At 44.2% G+C, this 24869-nt stretch overlaps 1 protein-coding gene across 1 annotated transcript in view; it reads right to left on the bottom strand.

The window, feature by feature from the left end:
* Nucleotides 1–24869, bottom strand: part of slit1b (slit homolog 1b (Drosophila)) — a 165342-nt gene that overhangs the window by 123205 nt on the left and 17268 nt on the right. The window contains 3 exon segments of the mRNA XM_041785147.1: nucleotides 5517–5588; nucleotides 5679–5750; nucleotides 9462–9533. Coding sequence (XP_041641081.1) covers nucleotides 5517–5588; nucleotides 5679–5750; nucleotides 9462–9533 — 216 coding nt within the window.

Below are 24869 nucleotides of genomic sequence, written 5' to 3'. Positions count from 1 at the left end.
CAACACTCCCGTATGGTCTGTTTCAACAAAGCAGTCCGCTTTGGTCCGGTCCAGTTCTGTCCTGGTTTATCTCTTTAAACTCTGATCTTACACGTGTCTCCTCAGCAGATGTCCGTCTCACAGTTTTAGAAATCCAGATCATGTGGCTCAGCTCAGTAGAGTTGGTTGTTCTTATTTGATACCCGTTTGGCTTTTTAGATGTGGATTAAATAAGGACAGAGGATGGAGGAAAGGAAACTGGCCTTCAAACAGGAGCTAGCTACAGTGGCTCACATTGAAGAGTCGTTTAGTCGAACAGGCTCATTCATTAACGGCACATCTTAACTCGGTGTCTCATCCCACAACATTTATTCTTTTCATTTTAAAATTAAGATTTTTTACAGTAATACAGTGTTATTTAGCAGACGCTGTTGTCCATGCCTTCCTGGCATTGACTTTGCCCAAGAGCCCACACTGGACACTCTAGCTCTGACTGGGATCTGAACCCCCAGTCTCCCATCCCAGCTATCCAGCCGCCATGATTTTTATGTTAAAGGGGCTCAGCTAGTCTCTTAGCTCAGTACTACACTCCTCAAGACTCTTGTCTTCATCTGGATAAATGATGCCAGATGCTGGTCTAGCATCTGATCTGAAGGTCTGCAGGACTCAGCTATTCTTTTATATTAATCACCTCAACATCAGGCAAATCAGAGGTAAAAATCTCTGTTCTGTAAAGTGTAGTGATCATATAACCTTGCAAAGCAGATGGATACGCCCACTTCCGTGTTTCTCACTAGTGAATCCATCTCTCAAAGCTCCCGTCTGAACCGTTTGGGCCGGTTAGAAAGTGACAGGACCAATCAGTGACGAGGGGCGGTACTTTCAGGCGTGGCGGAGACGTGACGTAAGGAAGCAGCAAGAAGAGGTCGGTGCAGTTATGGAGGAAGAGATTAGCGTGGATGCTGCTAAAGCGCCAGTTTTATCAGAACTTGACGACATTTCTTCATTAAAAGAAGAACAAAGAACAGCAGTGAGTTGTTTTCTTTTCAAAAACCACAAAAGTCAAGTACTGACATGTCTGCGGTCGCCATGGTTACCGTTATGCAGTTCTCTATGGAGTTTACTCCTCAGTAGCGGCTACATCACGTGTTTTGTTGCTCTGATTGGCCTGTAAAGATGTGACGTTCATCCAATCACACTCCAAATTATTATTTTTTTTAAAGCTCTGCCCTTTCACAAACACGGTCTAAGGAACCTGACACACCAGATGGATGTGTGAAAGAACCCCATCTGGTGTGTCAGGTTAGTGTTCTCAGTGTATGTAGAAATGTTCTGGTGGTAAGTGCAGCAGTCAGCTCCATTTAGAGCTGTAAAGTACTAACTCTCATCAGCTCCTATTCATTCTTCATGACTATCCCCCACCTCCTGACCCCCATCAGGCATTCAAGATCATGTGATTAAAAAAAAAACATGTTTTGGCATCCCTACTCTTTAACGACCAAAGTCTTCATTGATCATATCAAACCTTTTCTATCATTTCAAAATCAATGTCTCTCTGTGATTTGTTGGAGAGCAGGGATCAACTGGGTCAACTAAACGGTCAAATTTCAAACACCTCAGAATTACTAGTTCATTGTAGTGGTTATCAATTATCAGTAATTGATCAGTTCAGGTCCAAAGTCCCAGTCAGATGCTCTGGGATGCTTGGCTGTGATGTGAGGTAGCCGCTTTAGCTTAGGTAGCATTTAGTGGGACAAACTTTGCAAAAATTGAATATAATCTCTAAAAGTATGCCAATCTAAATTAGTGTTTGATCACCTGATATATAACATAAATTATTATTATTTGGTCCCTTCTATACTGTAGAAAAAAGATGCACAAATTCAAGATGGCAGAGTCTGTGGAGGGGACCCTAAAGACAAAATCATTTTACATATTCAGGTCATGAAACAGTCATTTATGGAGGCGTACTTATAACATATGGTTGATATTTACCAAGGTAGCTTTGCTAAAGCTGCCAGGCTAAATATTACGCACTGCACCTTTAACAGCATGCTGCAATAATGCTCAATAACGTAAGCAGCGGTGAAGTGATAGCAACAGCGTCTCATGGAGACAGCGTGGTAGTGCCAACATTCAGCCCAGGAATGTGGACGTTAACATCGCTATTGGCATCACTGCTGCTCACACTGATCAAATCGATCAGACTTTGGGGTCTAGCTGATCAGAACGATAGCGACTGGGCTGTGACAACCAATGGCAGGCCGCTAGAAACTGAAGGAGAGCCTAAGAGACTCATGATAAAGAGAAAGAGACACAGAGAGGCCGTGATGTGTTCCTCAGAGTCTCTGCACTTTAAATATTGACTCAAAATTCAAAAAGTGCAAGGACTTTTTTTGGAAAATGTGACTATTTTGAAGAGTTCCAGTGACATTACTGCAGCACAGATATTCTCAAAGCCCAGACAGCCCTGGAGAAAAGTTTAGAGGGTTCCTGATGTGAAACCGTCCTTTTCTCTTGTCGTCTCTAAGAGTTTTGTCTATGTATTTAAAGGCTGTTATCGCCTCGTCTCCATCATATAAAGAAGGTCATGGATCTACATTTTCATCACTCTTGTTGTTAATAAAACTGACTCTGGCACACGGACATCCACGCCCCCGCCGTCTTCTGTAATTGGCTTTATCTCCATGGCTGTTAGCCTCCTCGCTCCCTCGCCCTCTGCCCTCAGAGGAAAGTAAGAGTGTGTTTCTGTATCAACACTCTGTGTGTCAAACGGCCCAGACTTACCCGCTGAAGTAAAGCGCATCAGCAGTCATTAATGTCATAAATCACTGATAGAGGAGGGTTAATTAGAGAGCTGGGCCGTGTTTCTGCACTGTTTGTGTCTGTATCCAGGCGTCTCCACACCTTTCCTCTCCTTCACCGCAGACACACAAAGACTTCGGCGCTGTGTGAGTGTGACACGATTATTCGCTTGGAAACCAACCGTGTCCAAGTTTCAGTTATTAAACCAGGGAAAAAAACTCCATATGTGTGTGTGTGTGTGTGTGTGTGTGTGTGGGTGTGTGTGTGTGTGTGTTAAATTAAAGCTGGGCCGTGCTCACTGCTCCTCTGGGACCCTGAAAGTGATTTGTGTTGCCTCTGCTGTCCGAGGGGAGACTATTTGCAGTGTTTTCTAGGTGAGAAAAATGGGTCAATTTTTGATCCAAAGAGAAGCAGCCACATGGGCCTGAAGAGTCTCTGCTACACGCCAGTATATGTGGAGGATTATTGCTCCAACAGGAGCAAATATCAGTCATTTAAATCAACTATTCAGCAGCTTTAATAAAGACAGAGAGTTTGATGAATGATAACTCTGATGGGCTAATTTTATCTGGTGAAAATAAGTGTTGTTCGGGACATTTCTTCCAACATAAATAGATCTTTGATGCTAAAAACAGAAAATGTGACAGACAAGACCAAAGTTATTGTGGTCAGCAGTAAAACACTAAAAATCCGTCATCTCTCCTCTGTGCTCCTGATCTGTCAGAGTTAAAGCAGGAGGAGTTCGTACGTATGAGGGCATACATCCTGACAGAAATCAAAATCAGATCAAACTCAGAGACGGCCTGATTGAAAATTAGCCTGAAATGTGTCTAACAACACAGGAGTGCAGAGGCACCCTTGGTAAATGCCATCTGAATAATACACAACTCCTCATATGGACATCCTGGGGGTGTGTTCATAGGTCACCTCCTCAGGCTTTAAAACGTGTTTTTTGTCTTCTTATGTGCTGTAGAGTCAAAGTTATGGTTAATTTTATATCCCATATTTGTTTTAAATCAGGATGACGTCATGTATGACAAGAAGGGACTCGTTTTTTTTCAAAATAAAATAACTTTTGAACTGTAAATCATAAGCACTTCCTTGTTTCTTCTTCTGAAAGCTCTCTGATGTGCTGTTCTAATGACGCTATCCACGCCTTTGTAGCTCTTACAGAACATTTTCTAGAAAGCCTGGAACTTGGGTGACTTTCCATGGTCTTTAAAGATTAAATCCACATGAGTAACTCCGATTCTCCGGATTCTCTACTATTGGGAGATAGGGCTAATGGCAGAGGTCTGCGCTGTTACCACTTTACACCAGGAGATGGCGGACATGAGTAATTTCAATCCCAGCAGCATTTTTGGGTGTGTTTCTATTCAAAGTTTTGGAGTTTATAGAGTTTGAAAGACGCACGCCCGGTCGAGGAGACGAGTCGGAGCGTAACAGAGAGAAAGACAGCGAATTGTAGCGAGAATACTCACAATGCTGGGAGGAATAGAGGAATATTCACCCTCTGCCATGACTTCCAGTCGTCCGGTGAGACCATGGGTGAAACTGTCAGTGCATCTGTTGGCACCAGCAGGCAATGCTTCCACCATGACAGTTCACACGTAGCAAAGCCAATGCTTTGTCTCATTGTGTTTCCACCCCACCAGGGAGGGAGTAATTGGTGAATGCCATGGAGGGGGGCACGTGGGGACGGATCCAGGAATGTTTTTAAAGGATTCTTCACCACTGGGAGATAGGGCTAATGGGGGAGGTCTGCACTCTCTGAGTACTTTGCTAGTTATTTTTTTAATTCTTTGTTCCAACAAGTTTGTGCAAAAAAACCTTTAGTCACGAATGTTTACTGTGTTTAATACATGCAAATATTTGAGTTTTAATTTCCAGTTAGTTCTGTCTTTTGTCTTTATATTCTCATAAGTTTTTAAAGAATCCAGTGACATTGCTGCAGCACACACACTCTCGTAGTCCAGGTTGTCCTGGAGAAAAGGAAGTCTAGAGCTTGACTGTGCACCACAGGGTTGATGTTTTACAAGCTTTTAAAGACAAAAAGTCCAGGAGTGTAAAAAAAAAACTGCTGAGAGATCAGAGGGTTAAATACAATTTTAGCATTAATTTTGCAGTAGAGGTGTTATGCTCCTAACATGCAAACATTTAAGTTTCATTTTTCTATAACTGTTTGCAAAAAATTCTACTTTCTAATTTTTATAGATGTTTTTCTGATTAAAAATGGCCATTCCTTCCAATACAACTATGCATGATGACCTTTCAATATTAGCCTAAATACACCAGACGAATCACACATACTTTCACCGTTCACAACTGTAAACACAACTGTACCTTAATTCCAGCCAGGATTTCATCCTGAGTCTTTCCACTGTTTTAAGATTTTTGCTGCGCCTGTAGCTCATGCCAGGACAGCAAGACGGTATCGACAGACTTCTGTGTTTTTTTTTTTGTTTTTTTGTTTTTTTTCTGAAGTCAGGTGATCCCGTGAGGTTTCCTTCACTTTCCTCGCTCTGCAGAGTTTGTTCTACAAACTGGAGATGCCTGTGGATCGGTAATATCCATATCTGTGTTTATGTGCCTTCTACTGACAACAGCTGATTGGATTTCAGACTGATGACAGCCACATCTAAATACGACTGGCCCAACGATTACCGGTTTGTTTGCACCTTTAAAATCAGTGCATGCATGACAGACGCAGGAGGGTGTTATCAGGTACTCACAGTCGGGACAGGGCCTCGTTCTTCTGGAACAGCAGCTCTGGGAGCTGGCTGAGTCGGTTCTTGTTGAGGCGACTGGATGGAGTAAAGAAAAAATGTTATTTAAGAGGAAATAAATCTTTAGTGCATGCATGTGTATAAAAGTATGATTCTGTGTTGTCTTACAGTCTCTCCAGCTCCTTCAGGTCATCAAACGCTCCTCTCTCAACAATGCTGATCTGGTTCTCCATCAGATGGCTGCAGTAAAGAAAAACTGGTCAGTCTGCACGTTTCCAGAAATGTAGAGACACTCAGCAGCAAGTAAAGGAATTTAAACGAACTGTGCAAAGGCTGGTATGATTTAGCACTTAATTTATTTTTAACAGAAGCAAACAGCTCCCTCTTTGATCGTCTACATCACAGGTGTCAAACTCAAGGCCCGTGGCCCAAATCTGGCCAGTAGATCGATTAAACCCGGCCCGCGAGATCATACCATATTTGTATTCTAACTGTCCCACCAGTATGAGCTTGGCAGATTTCCTCCAGTATAACCATGTAAACTTTAACTTGATTATTTCACATATCCTTGTTAAACCATAAAAATCTGAAAAAGTAAAGAGTAAGAAAAAATTCATAAAAAGTCAACAATGTGGGGGGAAAAATGTGTTTTTATCTCATATTTTAAATTTTGCATCTAAAGATTATGACTTAAACTTATGATTTTGACTTTTCATTTCATGCTTTGACCTTTTCAACTCAGCATTTGGACTTTATATGTCACATTTTTATCTTTTAGATTCACAATTTTGAATTTTAAGACATATTTTGACCTTTTCAACTCCTTACTTTGGCTCTTTAATCTCGTATTTTGACTTCTAAAAACATGATTTCAATTTTTATTCTTATATTTCATCATTTTAAATGAATACTTTTTAATTTTTATATCATATTTTGACCTTTTACACCCCCAATTTTGAATTTGTCATATTTTTAACTTTTTAAGTCATCATTTTGAATTCTAGCTCATATTTTGACATTTTCATCTCATTATTTTGGCTTTTTAAATCCCATATTTGAACTATCAGACTCACAATTTAAAATTTTAAGTCATATTTTGACTTTTAAACTCATGATTTCAAATTTTATCTCATATTTTGGCCTTTTAAACTTGTGATTTCGACTTTCTCCTCATATATTGTTCTTTTAAAACACCATTTTCTTTTTTTAATATCATGTTCTTTTTGAATTTCTAAATGATTTATCATCAGTGCTGGGTTTTTTTTTTCATATTTTATTTCTGGTGAAAATGAGGCCGGCAGTTCTGGTTAAATGTTGATCCTGTTAGCCCCTCAGTTTAGACCTGAATCCTGAATCCGGCCCCTGCTGGGACTGAGTTTGACACCCCTGGTCTACATGCAAAAAAAATGAGTGATTTTCTTCACGGGCCAAAACGGGCGACTTCATGAACCGACCTTCAGCCTGTCATGAATCAAACGTGAAAGCCTCAGCTCCATCGTCCTCCCAGGGGCTAATCTGTTGTGAGTGTGCCTCTGGAGATGTCATTAGTCTCCTGACATGTCGTCTTATTCACACCTCGTGTCCGTCAGCAACACTCACACAATCCCAGACCGGCCTCCGTCAGCTCGGGCGCCGAGTCTCAGGTCAAAAAGTCAAGGATAAACCCCGCCCCCCGTCATAAATGTGACTGACACCGTCGCCCAGCGAGCACCTCTGGGTGGCTGGTGTGTCGCTGCAGAGCTAAAGCATCCTACTGTTCCCTCTGGTTTTTACCGGCACCAGGAACGATCCCCAACATTCCTACGGGAGCGGAGCACAGCGGAGGAATGTGGGAAAGAATCTGAGCACGGCAAACAAAACGTTGATCTGTCAACAGAAACTTCTGGAGTCTTTATGACCAGAGAGGCATCTGTTTGAACCAGAACAACAGCAAAATATCCTGATAGCAAAGGAAAACAAAAATATAACGGAGAAGTTTCTGGAACGAAGCGCTTTCTCAGATCAAACTTTCCTAAACGAGCATAAAAGGCATCTGTAACTAAAAACACAAGGCTGTCTGAGGATTAGCCTTACAGCTTGATCATAAATAAAGGGATTCACAGATGAAGCGGTGGAATTAACATGTGGTTGTCCATCAGAATGACCGCACAGCATGCTGGGTAAACAATAAGAATGACCCAGGAAGGCGGTTTGAGAGAAGCCACAAAAGGGTTCCTGAGTCCAGATGTCTTTTGAAGCAGAGGTCGTTTTTTTCCACCAGGGGCCACATGGACCAGGGGCAAAATACACCAGGGGCAAAATACACCAGGGGCCAAATAGACCAGGGGCCAAATACACCAGGGGCCAAATACACCAGGGGCCAAATAGACCAGGGGCAAAATACACCAGGGGCCAAATACACCAGGGGCCAAATAGACCAGGGGCAAAATACACCAGGGGCCAAATAGACCAGGGGCCAAATACACCAGGGGCCAAATACACCAGGGGCCATATAGACCAGGGGCCAAATACACCAGGGGCCAAATACACCAGGGGCCAAATAGACCAGGGGCCAAATACACCAGGGGCCAAATAGACCTGGGGCCAAATAGACCAGGGGCAAAATACACCAGGGGCCAAATAGACCAGGGGCCAAATACACCAGGGGCCAAATAGACCAGGGGCTAAATACAGCAGGGGACGAATACACCAGGGGCCAAATACAGCAGGGGCCAAATACAGCAGGGGTAAAATAAACCAGGGGCCAAATACACCTGGGGCAAAATACACCAGGGGCTAAATACAGCAGGGGCAAAATAAACCAGGGGCTAAATACAGCAGGGGCAAAATAAACCAGGGGCCAAATACAGCAGGGGCCAAATACACCAGGGGCCAAATAGACCAGGGGCAAAATACACCAGGGGCCAAATAGACCAGGGGCAAAATACACCAGGGGCCAAATACACCAGGGGCCAAATAGACCAGGGGCAAAATACACCAGGGGCCAAATAGACCAGGGGCCAAATACACCAGGGGCCAAATACACCAGGGGCCATATAGACCAGGGGCCAAATACACCAGGGGCCAAATACACCAGGGGCCAAATAGACCAGGGGCCAAATACACCAGGGGCCAAATAGACCTGGGGCCAAATAGACCAGGGGCAAAATACACCAGGGGCCAAATAGACCAGGGGCCAAATACACCAGGGGCCAAATACAGCAGGGGTAAAATAAACCAGGGGCCAAATACACCTGGGGCAAAATACACCAGGGGCTAAATACAGCAGGGGCAAAATAAACCAGGGGCTAAATACAGCAGGGGCAAAATAAACCAGGGGCCAAATACAGCAGGGGCCAAATACAGCAGAGGTAAAATAAACCAGGGGCCGAATACAGCAGGGGTAAAATAAACCAGGGGCCAAATACACCAGGGGCCAAATACAGCAGGGGCAAAATAAACCAGGGGCCAAATACAGCAGGGGTAAAATAAACCAGGGGCCAAATACACCAGGGGCCAAATACAGCAGGGGTAAAATAAACCAGGGGCCAAATACACCAGGGGCCAAATACAGCAGAGGTAAAATAAACCAGGGCCAAATACAGCAGGGGTAAAATAAACCAGGGGCCAAATACAGCAGGGGTAAAATAAACCAGGGCCAAATACAGCAGGGGCCAAATATAGCAGGGGCCAAATACAGCAGGGGTAAAATTAACCCGGGATCTGAGTGGAGGAGAGATTTAAGGGGGCCTCCAGAATCTTGACCACCTAGAACATTAATCAGTTAATCATAAACTACCTTAAATGTGTTGTAGCACTCTCTTAAAGCCACTTTTCCCTCTTGTTTCATGGCTCCTAACCTCTCTTTTACAAACATAAATGCTCCTAAACTGTGTTAATATCTATCAGCCTCATTGGCCACACTGATGACTCCACCCTCACTTGTTTGCTCATCATCAGGATAAGACTTACAGAACTCTGAGGTGTTTGAGACCAGTGAAGTCCATCTTGCTGATCACAGTCAGGTTGTTTCCGTTCAGATCTCTGAAAAACAGAAGAAAAAAGCAGCAGGTTAAACCAGGAGCTACACTGGGAACAATGGTGAAAAACCAGTGGATTAAAATAAAGTCGACACTCTGGTGTAAACAAAAACGCATTTTTAACTGATGTTTAATAAGAGATGAACATGACAACAAAGCTGCTGTTGTCAGTAACACCTCCATTAAACTCTTCATCATCTACACCACAGTTTCTCAACTGGTGGGTCCGGACCCAAAACTGGGACGTGAAGTTCTTTCCAGTGGGTTAGAAATGTGCACCAGGAAAAAAAGAAATAAAAACTCTTTACAGAGGCTTCTGTTGATATACAATAAATTCATACATGTATTTTTAAGTTTTTTTATCACAAGTAAATTTCAGTATTTGTCTTGGAATTTCTCCTCATTTACCTCCTTTACTTTCAATAACAAAGCGTGTTTTTCCAAAAAAGAAAGGATACTCCATGAGAAATAACCAAGTTTCCATTCTGTCTTGGAAAAATGTCATACTTTTACCATTTTATTGTAAAAGGGATCTAAGTTTTAAGTTTTAAGGGAGTGCACGGCTAGAAACCCTCAAATGGATAGACAGATTTATGATAACGCTGAATATAATACATTAGTTGAAAAGCAAATAATCCATGATAGCATGAATCTGAAAATGAGGGAGCAACAAGCTTTAGTCTATAAAGGAGGAGGCTGGGGTGGAGGAGGTGAAGCTTTAGTCTATAAAGGAGGAGGCTGGGGTGGAGGAGGTGAAGCTTTAGTCTATAAAGGAGGAGGCTGGGGTGGAGGAGGTGAAGCTTTAGTCTACAAAAGAGGAGGCTGGGGTGGAGGAGGTGAAGCTTTAGTCTATAAAGGAGGAGGCTGGGGTGGAGGAGGTGAAGCTTTAGTCTATAAAGGAGGAGGCTGGGGTGGAGGAGATGGAGCTTTAGTCTATAAAGGAGGAGGCTGGGGTGGAGGAGGTGAAGCTTTAGTCTATAAAGGAGGAGGCTGGGGTGGAGGAGGTGAAGCTTTAGTCTATAAAGGAGGAGGCTGGGGTGGAGGAGGTGAAGCTTTAGTCTATAAAGGAGGAGGCTGGGGTGGAGGAGGTTTAACTTTGCCAGCAGCAGTGTGGTGCATCAGTTTTAATAAAGCAGGGTTTAGTGAGAAGGACGTCATATTTAAATGCACCGAGAGAAGGAGCCGCGATTGGCTGTGGGAGCTGGGAGGCGACCAGTGGGGTCAGATGGTCCCAGCTAGGCATGTGACTATGGTGTCCTGCATGATCTAACGCTGAGCTGCATTTAATTAAGAATTATACATGCATGTCTTTCTGCAGTGATGTGCAGAAAAGTTATTATTTTTCCTGTCTCTTTGTTCAGGAAGTTTTTTTTTCATTCAGCATCCAAAAGTGAGATTTTTATCAAATTAATTTGAGTGGTTGTACATTTTTAAAATGTGTCTATTTCTTTTAAGAAGGTGGTTCTGGGTCCTGATGCCTGACCTGTTGAGAACCACAGACCTACACCATTCAAAAGTCCAGATCCAAGCAGACTTGATCCCAAAGTCTGGTTCTCTTTGGTCAGTGTGAAGAGTATTGGATAAGAGGCTGATTTGTACTTAGACAAAGTTGAGGGAAGATGTAAAGGTCTGGACCACAATCTCTGTTCCAGTTCATCCCAGAGGTGCTGGATGGGGTTGGGGTCAGGACTCATCAAAACATGTCTTTCTAGTCCTTCTTTGGTCTCTGGGCTACAGTCCTGCTGGAATGGAAAAGGGTCTTCCCCAAACTGTTGCTGCACAGTTGGAAGCATAGCATTGTCCAGAATGTCCTGGTCTGCTGAAGCATTAAGATCGGCCTTCAGCCAGTGTCTTTGTGCTTCACTCCACTCCGTCTGAAGCTTGGCATTAGATTTGGTGATGTGAGGCTTGCGTGCAGCTGTTGCCATGGAAACCCTTTCACGAAGCTCCTGCTGCAAGTTTAGTGTTTGCATTAATGCCAGAGGAAGTTCAGAACTCTACCTGGGGACTTTTATGCACCTTAGCAGTTGCTGACGCTGCTCTTTCTCTTCATGGCTGAGCTGCTGTTATTCCTAAACTCTTCCACTATCACTTACAGTTGACTGTGGAATATCCCTACGATAGCAGGGATAAAATTTCACCAAAGGTGTTATTGTAAAGGTGGCATCATCACTGTACCCCGCTTGAAGCCACTGAGCTCTTCAGAACGACACGTTCAGTACGCCTAAAACTTCTGCAGAGGACCGTATGTCTGCAGATAAATGCCCTGAGTAATTAGATTAATAACCTGATTAATAACCAGCACTACCAGTACTTAAAGGCCATTTGTTTGTATTCCTGTACAAAAGTTGGATCCTTCATTGTCAAGGACTTCCATGAGTTTTAGCTCATACAGAGCAGCTCTGTGTTCTCGTTCTCTGAAGTTATTTTCCCCTCATCTCCCACCGTGAATGTCTTTTCAAGGGGAGTTCACTTTGAGGACAATCTGTATTTTCCTTCTTTCAATCCACTATCGTCAGCTTAAAGGTGCATGAAAAAAAAACATGGAAATAGTTTGGACATTTGGTCAGACGTGCAGTATGAAGCTCCCGCTGAGATGAAACAGCTGCTGTTTGACGGGAGCCTCGAGTTCGCCTCGAAGCGGCATATTTTTCACAGTTTTAATAAAAACGCTTTCTAAGGGTTCATTCTGGGGCTGAGGGATAAATCTGTATGATTTTAAACAAAATAAGGTAAGACAGATGATCCCTAATGAGCTCAAACATACGAAGGCTGGTCACTCTTTCATGATCCTCAGCAGCGTTTGTAGATATTTAGTCTCCTCAGGTATGAACCGTTGTCTCTGTGTGTCATGTGATACCGTACTCCATCAGGCCATCTATCCGCCACAGTCGGGTTTAACCCCGTGACCTCATTGTCTACTTTGATGGACAGCAGTGAAGAAAGAGCGGGGATGATGTCACTCTTCCCACGAGGCTTTGTGCGAGCAGAGGTAAGCCGAGCCCGTGTGCGTACCTGTGAGTGTGGAGTGTCATGTTCCTGCGCTACTGTAAAGGGTGGAGCAGAGGCTGACCTTGTCCTGTCCTGAGCCACAGAGGGGAAGAAAGAGAGAGAGGGAGGGAGAGTGGATGTTGTGGTTTGGGTGTGTGAACTGGAGCTGACTTTAACCGGGGAGGGGGGGGGGGGCTGACTACAACAGCATCTCAGATCAGAACAGCTGTAACAGCTGTCTTCAGGTTCTTTTTCTGTAGGTTAGATGATTCTGCTGTTTAAGAGTCCATGCAAATCTGATCCAGTTTCAAGCAGAGCCCGCCCGATTGATCGGCGGCCGATTGTAGTGTATCACAGGTTAATCAACATCGGCCAATTTGTAGCCGGACAATAACGTCTTTGTGGAAACACACTGTTAGCAAACGTCAAGGACAGCACGCTAGTTTTTTCAGGTAAGTTTTAGAGAACGTATTACGGTGTTTAAGCGTCGTCTAAGTTGCATCTTTGTGAAATAAACAAAGATAAATGCAACTGGTTATTCACATGTCCACATTTGTGTTCATGTACAGTATATTTCCTGTGTATATCAATGTTCTTATTTCATATATCGGCCAATTTATCAGATATCAGCTTTTTTTAGCCCCCAATATGGGCGTCGGCACCCAAAATCCCATATCGGTCGGGCTCTAGTTTTAAGTCACCATCTTTGGTAGTTTCTAAAGTAGTCGAGTCCTTTTGGCACAAAAACCCTTCTGTTTCCTAAACCAGGGGTTCCCAAACTTTTCAGCCTGTGACCCCCAACATAATGGCGTCAGAGGTCTAGGACCCCCACCTTCCCTTAAGGCGACAAAGTGCATGGTTTTGCACTTAGCATCACATATAAAACTTTGATTTAAGTGGTTTTTATATAACTGTTACTTCAATTTAAGCAGAAAATCACTTGGTAACTATATTCTTATTTTAAATTGAAGTCTTTTTAACAATAATTTTTCTTACAGTAATATAAAAAACGTATGACATAAATCATACTGAACTTCTCTTTGTTTTTAGGAAAGCATCCTGCGACCCCCCCAAAATGCTTCGCGACCCCCACTTTGGGGACCACTGTCCCAGACAGTGTTAACCTTACAAAGCGGATGGATTCAGACTCCATGTCTCGTGTTTTGAGGTCAGCCCTCACATGGCTCTGTCTGTGTCTGACTGTCTGACTGAGTGAGCGATGCTACTTTCAGAGCCGTACAAACAGAGCTGAGTTTAGCTGCCTCCACTGCTGTTCATACGTCAGCTGTAGCTTTAGCATTGCTCCCTTTTACTAGAACCGAGCCACGTTTCTGCCTGAAATAAAAACAACCCTAAAAGCTTTTCATGTTGGGAAAGATGTTTTCACTCTGCAGACCTGCTTCAACATGAGAATGTGATAGTTAAGGAGGAAAGGGTTAGCTGTTGTGGAGCGATTAGCTCCACGGCGGCAGTTTGGTCAAAACTGGACAACGTCTCTTTATTGAAACAAGGGTAGGGAGCAACACTGAAAGCTTTCCATGATGTAAAAGATGTTTTGGCTCTTCCCCTGCTCTGATTCAGCATGGGTTTGCCACCATTACTATTTTCCAGTTTCGACGGACTGCTGCCGCAGTAGCCGTTAGCTTGGATGTAGCTGTAGGAAAGCAGCAGTTTAATCAGAACTGGACCACATTTCTTTTTAAAACATGCACAAAGAGTCACTCCGAAAGCTTGGCGGCACACAGAAGTTGTTTTTGCACGTCTCCCAGCAGTCTTGGCATCAGTTCTACAGGAAGCTCCGCCATACATGGACTAAGCTATTAGCTATAACTATTCACGCACACAGAAGGTTCCTCCAGTCATGATCTGAAGATTTTCTGATAAGTCCTGCCCTTCCCAAACTCTCTCTATGGGAGCTTTCCCAGATGAGAGTGAAATATATGCAGTTGATCTGGAGTCCTGCTGACAGGGCTTTATGTTTTATCTTTCAGTTCTCAACCTAAAGCTATTAGGGCCCGCACACTTACACCCCAAACACTAATCACTCTGCCAGAGCACACAGTTCAGCCAGGTATCTCAGATAGATGCAGTCAGCCTTAAACTAGGGTTCAACCTAGTCTCGTTTCATATGCATTACTAATAGAAACAACATGCTGCTCATTCTAATCTAGTCTGTGTGTGTCATGTCAAGAGACATCCTCCTGTCAGGATGACACTCTTGTAAATAAGTGTACATCTTGTTATTTTTTCACCAAGATTTCTAGAAAACGCCATTGTGTCATGTGTTGCCATATTTTGCAAAAAGTTGATAGAGTGCACGGATGTTTTTGTGTTAAATATGCCACACCAGCCTGTGGTTCTCAACCTGGGGGTCTACCCCCATTTGGGGATCGCAAGACACTGACAGGGGGGTCGTCAGATGCCTTCCAAAAAATAAAGAATGTTTTTTAATTATTTCAAATTGTATATTTTTCTATTTGCATAGAATTAATTAAATGCAAAATAAAACCCTGGTAATTTGGTGAGATTTACGTTCTAATTCAAGTTAATAACATAAAAATGTGAGTCTGCACGCGACTATTCTTGGATGTGCAGGGCTGCGTTCAACAACCGTCCTTTGGTACTGTGGGGGTCCCGGGTCTCTAGCACCCTTATCTTCGGGGTCACAGTCTGAGAGTTTGAGAACCCCTGCATTAATGCTGCCGTGTCCATATCCGACAAAGACCTGACAGATCTGACCACGACTTTTGGGAACAAAAACTCGACAGTTATTGGAGGTAAACAAGACTTTGGAGGTTTTACAGTTGGAAGAGGACGAGGAGGAGGGGGCTGGCTTGGACAGAGGGAGGGACGGAGGACGGATGGAGACGGGTCGCAGTGGGGGGTCCACAATCACTCCCTAGATGTGTGTGAAATCACCCTGACAGTGAGACTGCCAGCATCAGGAGGGAGAATACGGTACAGCCAGAGATGACCACACTGCTACACACAATAAGAGACGGTACGAAGGCGAAAAAACAGCCAGTCTGAAAATATGAGCGCTAATTGCTAACCGGTCCGTAGATTTGTCTTTGTAGTGAGAGGAGGAGGACAGGGACACGAGGGAACACACAAACAGCCCTGATGAGGCGTGCTTAATTGAGTTTTGTGCCGCATGGCGGGGTCAGGGGTCAGCGGAGCGACAGACTCCCCTCGAGTGGCGACTCTGCCAAACAATAGCTCATTAAAGCAGAACGCGTCTCGCACACTGGCAGCCTGAGTGGGCAGTGAGGCAGTTGATTCGCTCAGCTCTGCTTCTCCTCTGTTAGATCTGACATTGAGGCAGAGCGGGCGGGAGGTGAGCGGGGAAAACCACCAGATACCAGGGAACAAGTAAAGAAGACAGACAGAGAGAAGAACTGATCTGAAACAGAGCTGGGTATCAACCCTCAGTATTCTCAGAGACAAAGAGAAAAGTTTCTACTACCATTCAAACTCATGGTCAAACTCCAGGACTGACGTAGAGATTATACGATCATACACACGCTGGTTGTTGTAACGTTTTCACTGTGGAGATCCACAAACGCCAGATCTCACAGAAATCAAACCAAAAGGAAAGTATGGAGGAGAACAGATGTAATCAGTCGGTAAGTCTAGTATTAGCCGTTATAAGTATGGATGTGTGCAGCTAAACGGTTAAATTCCATTATCAAATTAGCCGCCACCAGATTTAGAAGGCCCTTAATGACCTACGAGTTGTTTTAAACGGTCAGTGTACTTCCTGGCAGTTTGCTTTCCTGTTTGAAACCATGACTGAAAAAACAAGAGAAACTGTCCTTTAAAAAAAAAAAAAAGGAAAAAAAAAACTAGCCGTGTTTCAATTTTATCTTTTTTCCGTTTCTGACCAAAAAACAAAAAAAAACTAGCCTTTTTTCCTTTTTATCGATTTTTTCGTTTCTGACCAAAAAACGGAAAAACAAGCATTTTCTTCCATTTTGTTGTTATTTTGTTTTTGACCACAAAACAAAAAAACAAAAAAAACGGTGGTTTATTAATTTTTCCATTTCTGATTTTTTCAATTCTGTTTTTTGTTTCCTTGTTTTAATGAAAAACGAGAAAAAAGAAAACATGTGAACAGATGGGAGAGGTCAGCGCTTCAAAATAAAAGCCTCCATGTCCAAACGAGAGCAATCTATTGTGTGTAACAGTAGGATAACTGCCCAAATTTCTATGAACTTCTATAATTTTTCTTCTTCTGTACACACAATAATAAATTAAATCACTAACAAGCTCTGTGGGACCGATGGGACTGGTCATAAGCCTCTGTGTGTGTGTGTGTGTGTGTGTGTGTGTGTGTGTGGCAATAAGAGTAAAGGACACACAATCAGTGAATGTACAAATGCATGTTCTGCCGTAAAAGGCCTGAAATGAGAAGAAAAATGATCAGATAACTAATTTTAGTAAGAGGATGACTAAAACCCCACAGACAACATAATAATGATTACATGATCTAGTTACATACATGTGCCAGAAGGCTGAACACAATATGTCACATCGCCATCTACTGGCTGCTCAGCCTGGCCCACTCTCTGGATGCACTCCTCTGACTGTTGTTCTTGTCTGTTATTATCAATTTTTTTATGTATTTGATTATTTATTTGTTCACACAATAATAAATGAACCTTTCCATCAAACAAAAGTCATATATTAAAAGAATAACTTGTGTATAAAGAAATTTGGGTAATTATCCTACTGTTACAGTAGATTGCTCTTGTTTGGACATGGAGGCTTTTATTTTGAAATGCTCTCCTTTCCCACTGGGTCACATGATTTCTTTTTCCTCATGTTTTTCATTAAAACAAGGAAACAAAGAAACAGAACTGAAAAAAACAAAAATGAAAAAAACGAATAAATGGCTCGTTTTTTTTTTTTTTTGTTTGTTTGTTTGTTTTTGTTTTTGTTTTTTTTTTGTTTTTTTTTCCATTTCTTCCATTTGTGGACTAAAATGAAAAAACGGATTAAGGAAAGTTTCTCCTGTTTCCTCAGTCATGGTGTGAACCAGGAAAACCAACTGACAGGAAGTACACTGACCTTAAAGACAGGCCTGAAATACAGTTTACAATGCTGTTTAAACTGTGAAGAACCTCCCACCACTAGAGGGCTCAGTGGACTCTGGTCTCAGACAAGTCCTGGTCTTGGTCTTGCTGCTCTCTGGTCTCAGACACGTCCTGGTCTTGGTCTTGCTGCTCTCTGGTCTCAGACATGTCCTGGTCTTGGTCTTGCTGCTCTCTGGTCTCAGACATGTCCTGGTCTTGGTCTAGCTGCTCTCTGGTCTCAGACATGTCCTGGTCTTGGTCTTGCTGCTCTCTGGTCTCAGACATGTCCTGGTCTTGGTCTTGCTGCTCTCTGGTCTCAGACATGTCCTGGTCTTGGTCTTGCTGCTCTCTGGTCTCAGACATGTCCTGGTCTTGGTCTTGCTGCTCTCTGGTCTCAGACATGTCCTGGTCTTGGTCTTGCTGCTCTCTGGTCTCAGACATGTCCTGGTCTTGGTCTTGCTGCTCTCTGGTCTCAGACATGTCCTGGTCTTGGTCTTGCTGCTCTCTGGTCTCAGACATGTCCTGGTCTTGGTCTTGCTGCTCTCTGGTCTCAGACATGTCCTGGTCTTGGTCTTGCTGCTCTCTGGTCTCAGACATGTCCTGGTCTTGGTCTTGCTGCTCTCTGGTCTCAGACATGTCCTGGTCTTGGTCTTGCTGCTCTCTGGTCTCGACCTGGCCTGGTCTTGGTCTTGCTGCTCTCTGGTCTCAGACATGTCCTGGTCTTGGTCTTGCTGCTCTCTGGTCTCGACCTGGCCTGGTCTTGGTCTTGCTGCTCTCTGGTCTCAGACATGTCCTGGTCTTGGTCTTGCTGCTCTCTGGTCTCAGACATGTCCTGGTCTTGGTCTTGCTGCTCTCTGGTCTCAGACATGTCCTGGTCTTGGTCTTGCTGCTCTCTGGTCTCAGACATGTCCTGGTCTTGGTCTTGCTGCTCTCTGGTCTCAACCTGGCCTGGTCTTGGTCTTGCTGCTCTCTGGTCTCGACCTGGCCTGGTCTTGGTCTTGCTGCTTTCTGGTCTCAGACATGTCCTGGTCTTGGTCTTGCTGCTCTCTGGTCTCGACCTGGCCTGGTCTTGGTCTTGCTGCTGTCTGGTCTCAGACATGTCCTGGTCTTGGTCTTGCTGCTGTCTGGTCTCAGACATGTCCTGGTCTTGGTCTTGCTGCTCTCTGGTCTCAGACATGTCCTGGTCTTGGTCTTGCTGCTCTCTGGTCTCAGACATGTCCTGGTCTTGGTCTTGCTGCTCTCTGGTCTCAGACATGTCCTGGTCTTGGTCTTGCTGCTCTGGTCTCAGACATGTCCTGGTCTTGGTCTTGCTGCTCTCTGGTCTCAGACATGGCCTGGTCTTGGTCTTGCTGTCTGGTCTCAGACATGTCCTGGTCTTGGTCTTGCTGCTCTCTGGTCTCAGACATGTCCTGGTCTTGGTCTTGCTGCTGTCTGGTCTCAGACATGTCCTGGTCTTGGTCTTGCTGCTCTCTGGTCTCAGACATGTCCTGGTCTTGGTCTTGCTGCTCTCTGGTCTCAGACATGTCCTGGTCTTGGTCTTGCTGCTCTCTGGTCTCAGACATGTCCTGGTCTTGGTCTTGCTGCTTTCTGGTCTCAGACATGTCCTGGTCTTGGTCTTGCTGCTCTCTGGTCTCGACCTGGCCTGGTCTTGGTCTTGCTGCTGTCTGGTCTCAGACATGTCCTGGTCTTGGTCTTGCTGCTCTCTGGTCTCAGACATGTCCTGGTCTTGGTCTTGCTGCTCTCTGGTCTCAGACAGGTCCTGGTCTTGGTCTTGCTGCTCTCTGGTCTCAGACATGTCCTGGTCTTGGTCTTGCTGCTCTCTGGTCTCAGACAGGTCCTGGTCTTGGTCTTGCTGCTGTCTGGTCTCAGACATGTCCTGGTCTTGGTCTTGCTGCTCTCTGGTCTCAGACACGTCCTGGTCTTGGTCTTGCTGCTCTCTGGTCTCAGACATGTCCTGGTCTTGGTCTTGCTGCTCTCTGGTCTCAGACATGTCCTGGTCTTGGTCTTGCTGCTGTCTGGTCTCAGACAGGTCCTGGTCTTGGTCTTGCTGCTCTCTGGTCTCAGACATGTCCTGGTCTTGGTCTTGCTGCTCTCTGGTCTCAGACAGGTCCTGGTCTTGGTCTTGCTGCTCTCTGGTCTCAGACAGGTCCTGGTCTTGGTCTTGCTGCTCTCTGGTCTCAGACAGGTCCTGGTCTTGGTCTTGCTGCTGTCTGGTCTCAGACATGTCCTGGTCTTGGTCTTGCTGCTGTCTGGTCTCAGACATGTCCTGGTCTTGGTCTTGCTGCTCTCTGGTCTCAGTCATAGTCATGATGATAGACATGTAGTTCAGTGTATGTAGATTACCAGGTGAGGACATTATCACTGATCAGGCTGGCAGAGGACCAACACTGATTTTGTCCCTCATGAATATTTGACGGTCAGTGTGAAGGAGTTATTCATGTGACCCAGCTCTGGGTGGCCACAGCCTTTTACCTCACGGTGGATGTCTGAGCTCCACACTCGTCTCTAAAGCAGAGCGCAGCCTTCAGAGGAAAGTTTTCTGGTGTCTTTCTAGCTTTAATATCAGGAACAAAAACCTCTTTTCTATTGTTCCATATCTTGCCTTTTTTGCACTTGTTGCAGGATTATATGGGCTTCATCTGGACCTAAAAATCCAATAAATCAATGAGTCAGCAAAATCTAACATAGTAGTCCTAGAACAGCCCCACTATAGGCTGGAAAGTGAGTATGATTCATGTCTTTGATACCAACATTAAAATTCATGCACAGCTTCTATCAGAAGTCTTATGAAACCTCAAAGATACGGTGCAACAGAATACACGCTAAGACAAATGGCCAATCAATCCAAGTGGTTTATTTTAATCTGAAAATCAATGATGCATCTGTGCAGGCTGCAGGGATCCGCGAGTATCAGGATACGTCCATGAATAATAAACAAATCCTCCTAATACAGCTGCACTCAGCCATAGACGTAATGCTGAAATATGTTCTCCTTTTTTATCAGCAACAAAGAAAAACGCTTCAGCTCCATCAGCTGTTCACTACACCACTGCCCCTCCAATAAAGGAGGCTTTCCTCTGATTCCTCACCGTCTGAAGCTTCTTTAAAGTCATGCATCACATTAAAAACTCAGTTTGAAACAAACCACAGGGACACACGATCCCATCACACTGCCAGGATCTCTGTGTCAATATTTAGTGAAAGCCGGCGATAAAATGGCATATTATTTTTTCACCAAGTCAAACAAACCAAAGGAAGGAAAGACTCTGACAAACCCCATGGTAACTGCTCCAAACAAACACCAAGGAAACCCCTTCTAAATACCTTCACAAAGCCAATCTGTGCTACCCCTCACTGGTTTCTGTCTTTGTTTGGTCATATGGGAACAAAGCAATCAGAACAAGATGTTACTGAGCGGGGGTTTCTCTTTCCAGCCGTCTCTGGTAGCTTCATTTAGGCTAAGGCTCGTCCACGACCAACATCCCACCCAGATGTTTAGTTAATGAACCAAAAGGGGCTGAAAATGTTCTGCTGCTGGGAACAGTCATTCACCGAGGGAGGAAGAAAGCTACAGAGAGGTGAAGGAAATGTGCAGTCATAGCTTTAACAAATCTTTTATAAGTCATCTCCACATTTCCACGTCTGTTTCTTCTACCCATGTTCTCTGAAGGGCTCAAGCCGAGTTCTCACCAAAGATTCCCAAGTTGAGACTGCTTGCAACAGGCTACTCTGCAAGCCTCAGGGATAGATCCATGCAAGAAGTGCGCTGCTTTTTGTGCATTCTGAAGCTGTGCAAAAGGCAAAAAGAGAGCATTCAATCCACAGAACGTGTGCAAAGGAACTGCGCATAAGATGCATGCAAACAGTTCAGCAGAAGGACCAGAAGCACCTGAAAGACTCTCAGGCTGTGAGGAACAAGATCCTCTGGTCTGATGAAACCAATTCAATCAATTCTAAACGTCATGTCAGGAGGAAACCAGGCACCGCTCACCACCTGGTCGATACCATCCCAACAGTGAAGCATGGTGATGGCAGCATCATGCTGTGGGGGTGTTTCTCGGCGGCAGGGACTGGGAGAATGGTCAGGGTTGAGGCAAAGCTCAGGGGTGCAAAGTAGAGTTATATCTAGTGCTGGACGATTTGCAAAAAATCTTTTACAATTTTAACATTACAATTTTTTGTCTCCAGTATTGGGATTAGCAGTTTAATATGCGATTATTATTAGGTCCTTCTTTTTGCGTATTTTTCAACAAATTCATGATAATCAAATTATCATTTTATTGCACAATGGATATGCAGTTTAACTTGGCAGAGAATCATCTGCTCTAAAGAAGCTCTCTGGGTTAGTCAAGCAGCATGTTTTGATTTTCCAGGGAGTGCATGGCTAGAACCCCCAATATGGATAGACAGATTAGTGACAATATGTACTGAAGACAATGAAATTATTTCAGAAGCAATTAATCCATAGTAGCATGAATCAGAATATGAGGGTGAGACAAGCTTTAGTCTCTAAAGGGGGAGGCTGGGGTGGAGGAGGTGGAGCTTTAGTCTCTAAAGGAGGAGGCTGGGGTGGAGGAGGTGGAGCTTTAGTCTCTAAAGGGGGAGGCTGGGGTGGAGGAGGTGGAGCTTTAGTCTCTAAAGGAGGAGGCTGGGGTGGAGGAGGTGGAGCTTTAGTCTATAAAGGAGGAGGCTGGGGTGGAGGAGGTGAAGCTTTAGTCTCTAAAGGAGGAGGCTGGGGTGGAGGAGGTGAAGCTTTAGTCTCTAAAGGAGGAGGCTGGGGTAGAGGAGGTGAAGCTTTAGTCTATAAAGGAGGAGGCTGGGGTGGAGGAGGTGAAGCTTTAGTCTCTAAAGGAGGAGGCTGGGGTAGAGGAGGTGAAGCTTTAGTCTATAAAGGAGGAGGCTGGGGTAGAGGAGGTGAAGCTTTAGTCTATAAAGGAGGAGGCTGGGGTAGAGGAGGTGAAGCTTTAGTCTATAAAGGAGGAGGCTGGGGTGGAGGAGGTGAAGCTTTAGTCTATAAAGGAGGAGGCTGGGGTAGAGGAGGTGAAGCTTTAGTCTATAAAGGAGGAGGCTGGGGTGGAGGAGGTGAAGCTTAACCAGCAGCAGCATGGTGCACCAGTATTGATGCAAGCAGGGATCAGAGAGAAGTACATCGTATTTTAACGTACTGCTGTGTTGATAATTAAATGTTTGCATTATGTGCATAAAATCTCTGCTAGTACAAACAATGAATGTATCAAACTGGCAGGCCATATTGTGATTTATTCTAATAGGGATTAATTTCCCAGCCCTAGTTATATCCTTGATTAAACCCTATTCTGCAGCACTCAGGACATCAGACTGGACCAAAGGTTCACCTTCCAACACTACAAAGACCCTAAGACCAGAGCCAAGACTACACAGGAGTGAGTGAGAGGGGCCCAGCCAGAGCCCTGACTAGAACCATCATCTCTGAAGAGACTCCTTAGATCCTGGTTAGATTTGTATTGCAGGCGTCAGCATCAGCCCGGTTAAACTGGAACAGCTCTGTTCACATCTGCAGCTTTTCCCTGCAACGTTCTAAAACAGACTGACTGCATCCAGAATCTCTGCTCTGAACTGGGCTGTAGAGATACCTAGCTTGTTTTTGCTTTCCCCTCCTCTGATTGTCGTCCCTGGCTTCAGCACGGTGGGTGTGACTAGGAGACACATGGGCCGGTCTAATGACTCTTCATTAGCAGTGGCTCTCCCACTAAGGGGCTGCAGAGGAAACAGTGAGGAAAGGAATATAATAATAAGAGAGGGTTGGAGAAATAGAGATGGAGGAAGATGCTGAAGGTAGGGAAAGGCTGTTGTTGGTTTCCATCAACACCTCAGGTTTCAAAATATGGGATAGTTGTGCCTTAGATCAGGGGTTCTCAACCTTTTCAGCCCTCGACCCCCAAAATAAAGGTGTCAGAGACCGGGGACCCCCACTGGACCTGAAGGTGACTGATCACAGCCATGAACAGTCTAGAATAGTCATGTGGAGACAGGGCCGTCCATTAGGGGGAAACTGGGAGAGCTTTCTAGGGCCCAGCCAAACTGGGGGCCAGCAAAATCATGGTCAAATTTTAATGTTAAGCTGTGGTATTTTAGATTTAACCTGAATAATAACCACTCTGATCAGAGAAACACATTTTAATTCACTTGGGTTTGATGACAGTCGAAACATGTCAAGGTAAAAACATCTCCTACAATAAATTGTCTGAAAAAAGAAACCCAAGTAGATTATTCAGAATAAGAAGACAAAATTAACTTGCTGGATTTACATTTTAACTCATTTGTGTAAGAAGCCCTCTTTTGAAAACGTAAATCTTTTAGTTGAAATCAGGATTAAACTATGTTAAAAACAGCTAAAGTGGTTAATAATGGCAAAATGGTGGGAAAGGTGGTGAAACTAGATTTTAAAAGTAGCAGAAATGAAGTTTCTTTGCCAGAAGTGGCAAAAATAGGTGGAAATTTGGTGAAATGGGATGAAAATTGATATAAACTGGCAAAAAAAAGGGTTAAGTGAGGCAGAAAAAGTCAGAAACTGGCAAAAATGGGCATATCAAATTGTGAAATGTGGCTTAAAAGTGTTAAAAGGGTTAATAGTGGAAATAATGGGTCAACAGAACCAACAAGAGACAGAGAGTGGCAAGATTTGGTGTAAGCCCCGTCCACACGGAGACGAATTCGGATGTATACGCAAAAATGTTTTTTGCGTTTCATCCACACGGAAACGGCGTATTTGGTGACTGTAAACGACACTTCCTGAAAACGGGTCCCAGAGCGCATCAATCCGTAAACGACTACTGTTTCGTCTCCGTGTGGACGGCTACCCGCATCTTTCTTGAAATGATTACATCACACGCAGGTCCGGCCAAAAGAACAATAGCGGACTACAGGGTTGTGTTGCTGCTGCAGAAGCTACTGAGCTTGTTCTGGCTTTATCAGCTAAATCTGATGTTCCTTTACCGCCACAGAGAAACGCACACACCAGATGTTCTTAAACCCAATGCGGAGAACAACCAGAGGGACAACTAGAACAAAGTTTGTGTCAGTTTTCTGTGATCTTCTTCTTCTCTTTTGGTGTATTTCTGTGGCAGAAACACAGCGCCAGGTGCAGGCTTGGCATATGCACTACAGCGTTTTCAGTCGTTTCATGCTTACCTGAAACGGTCACATCTTTACAGAAAACTTTTTCAAAATAAAATGGCAATAGATCGTTTTTGTCTCCATGTGGACGGGGCCTTAGAAGTGTCAAAAACAGGCAG

This window comes from Cheilinus undulatus, linkage group 4, assembly GCF_018320785.1.
Source record: "Cheilinus undulatus linkage group 4, ASM1832078v1, whole genome shotgun sequence".
NCBI lineage: Eukaryota > Metazoa > Chordata > Actinopteri > Labriformes > Labridae > Cheilinus > Cheilinus undulatus.
The sequence above is the reverse complement of the archived record's forward strand: the minus strand, read 5'-3'. Positions and strand labels throughout refer to the sequence as shown.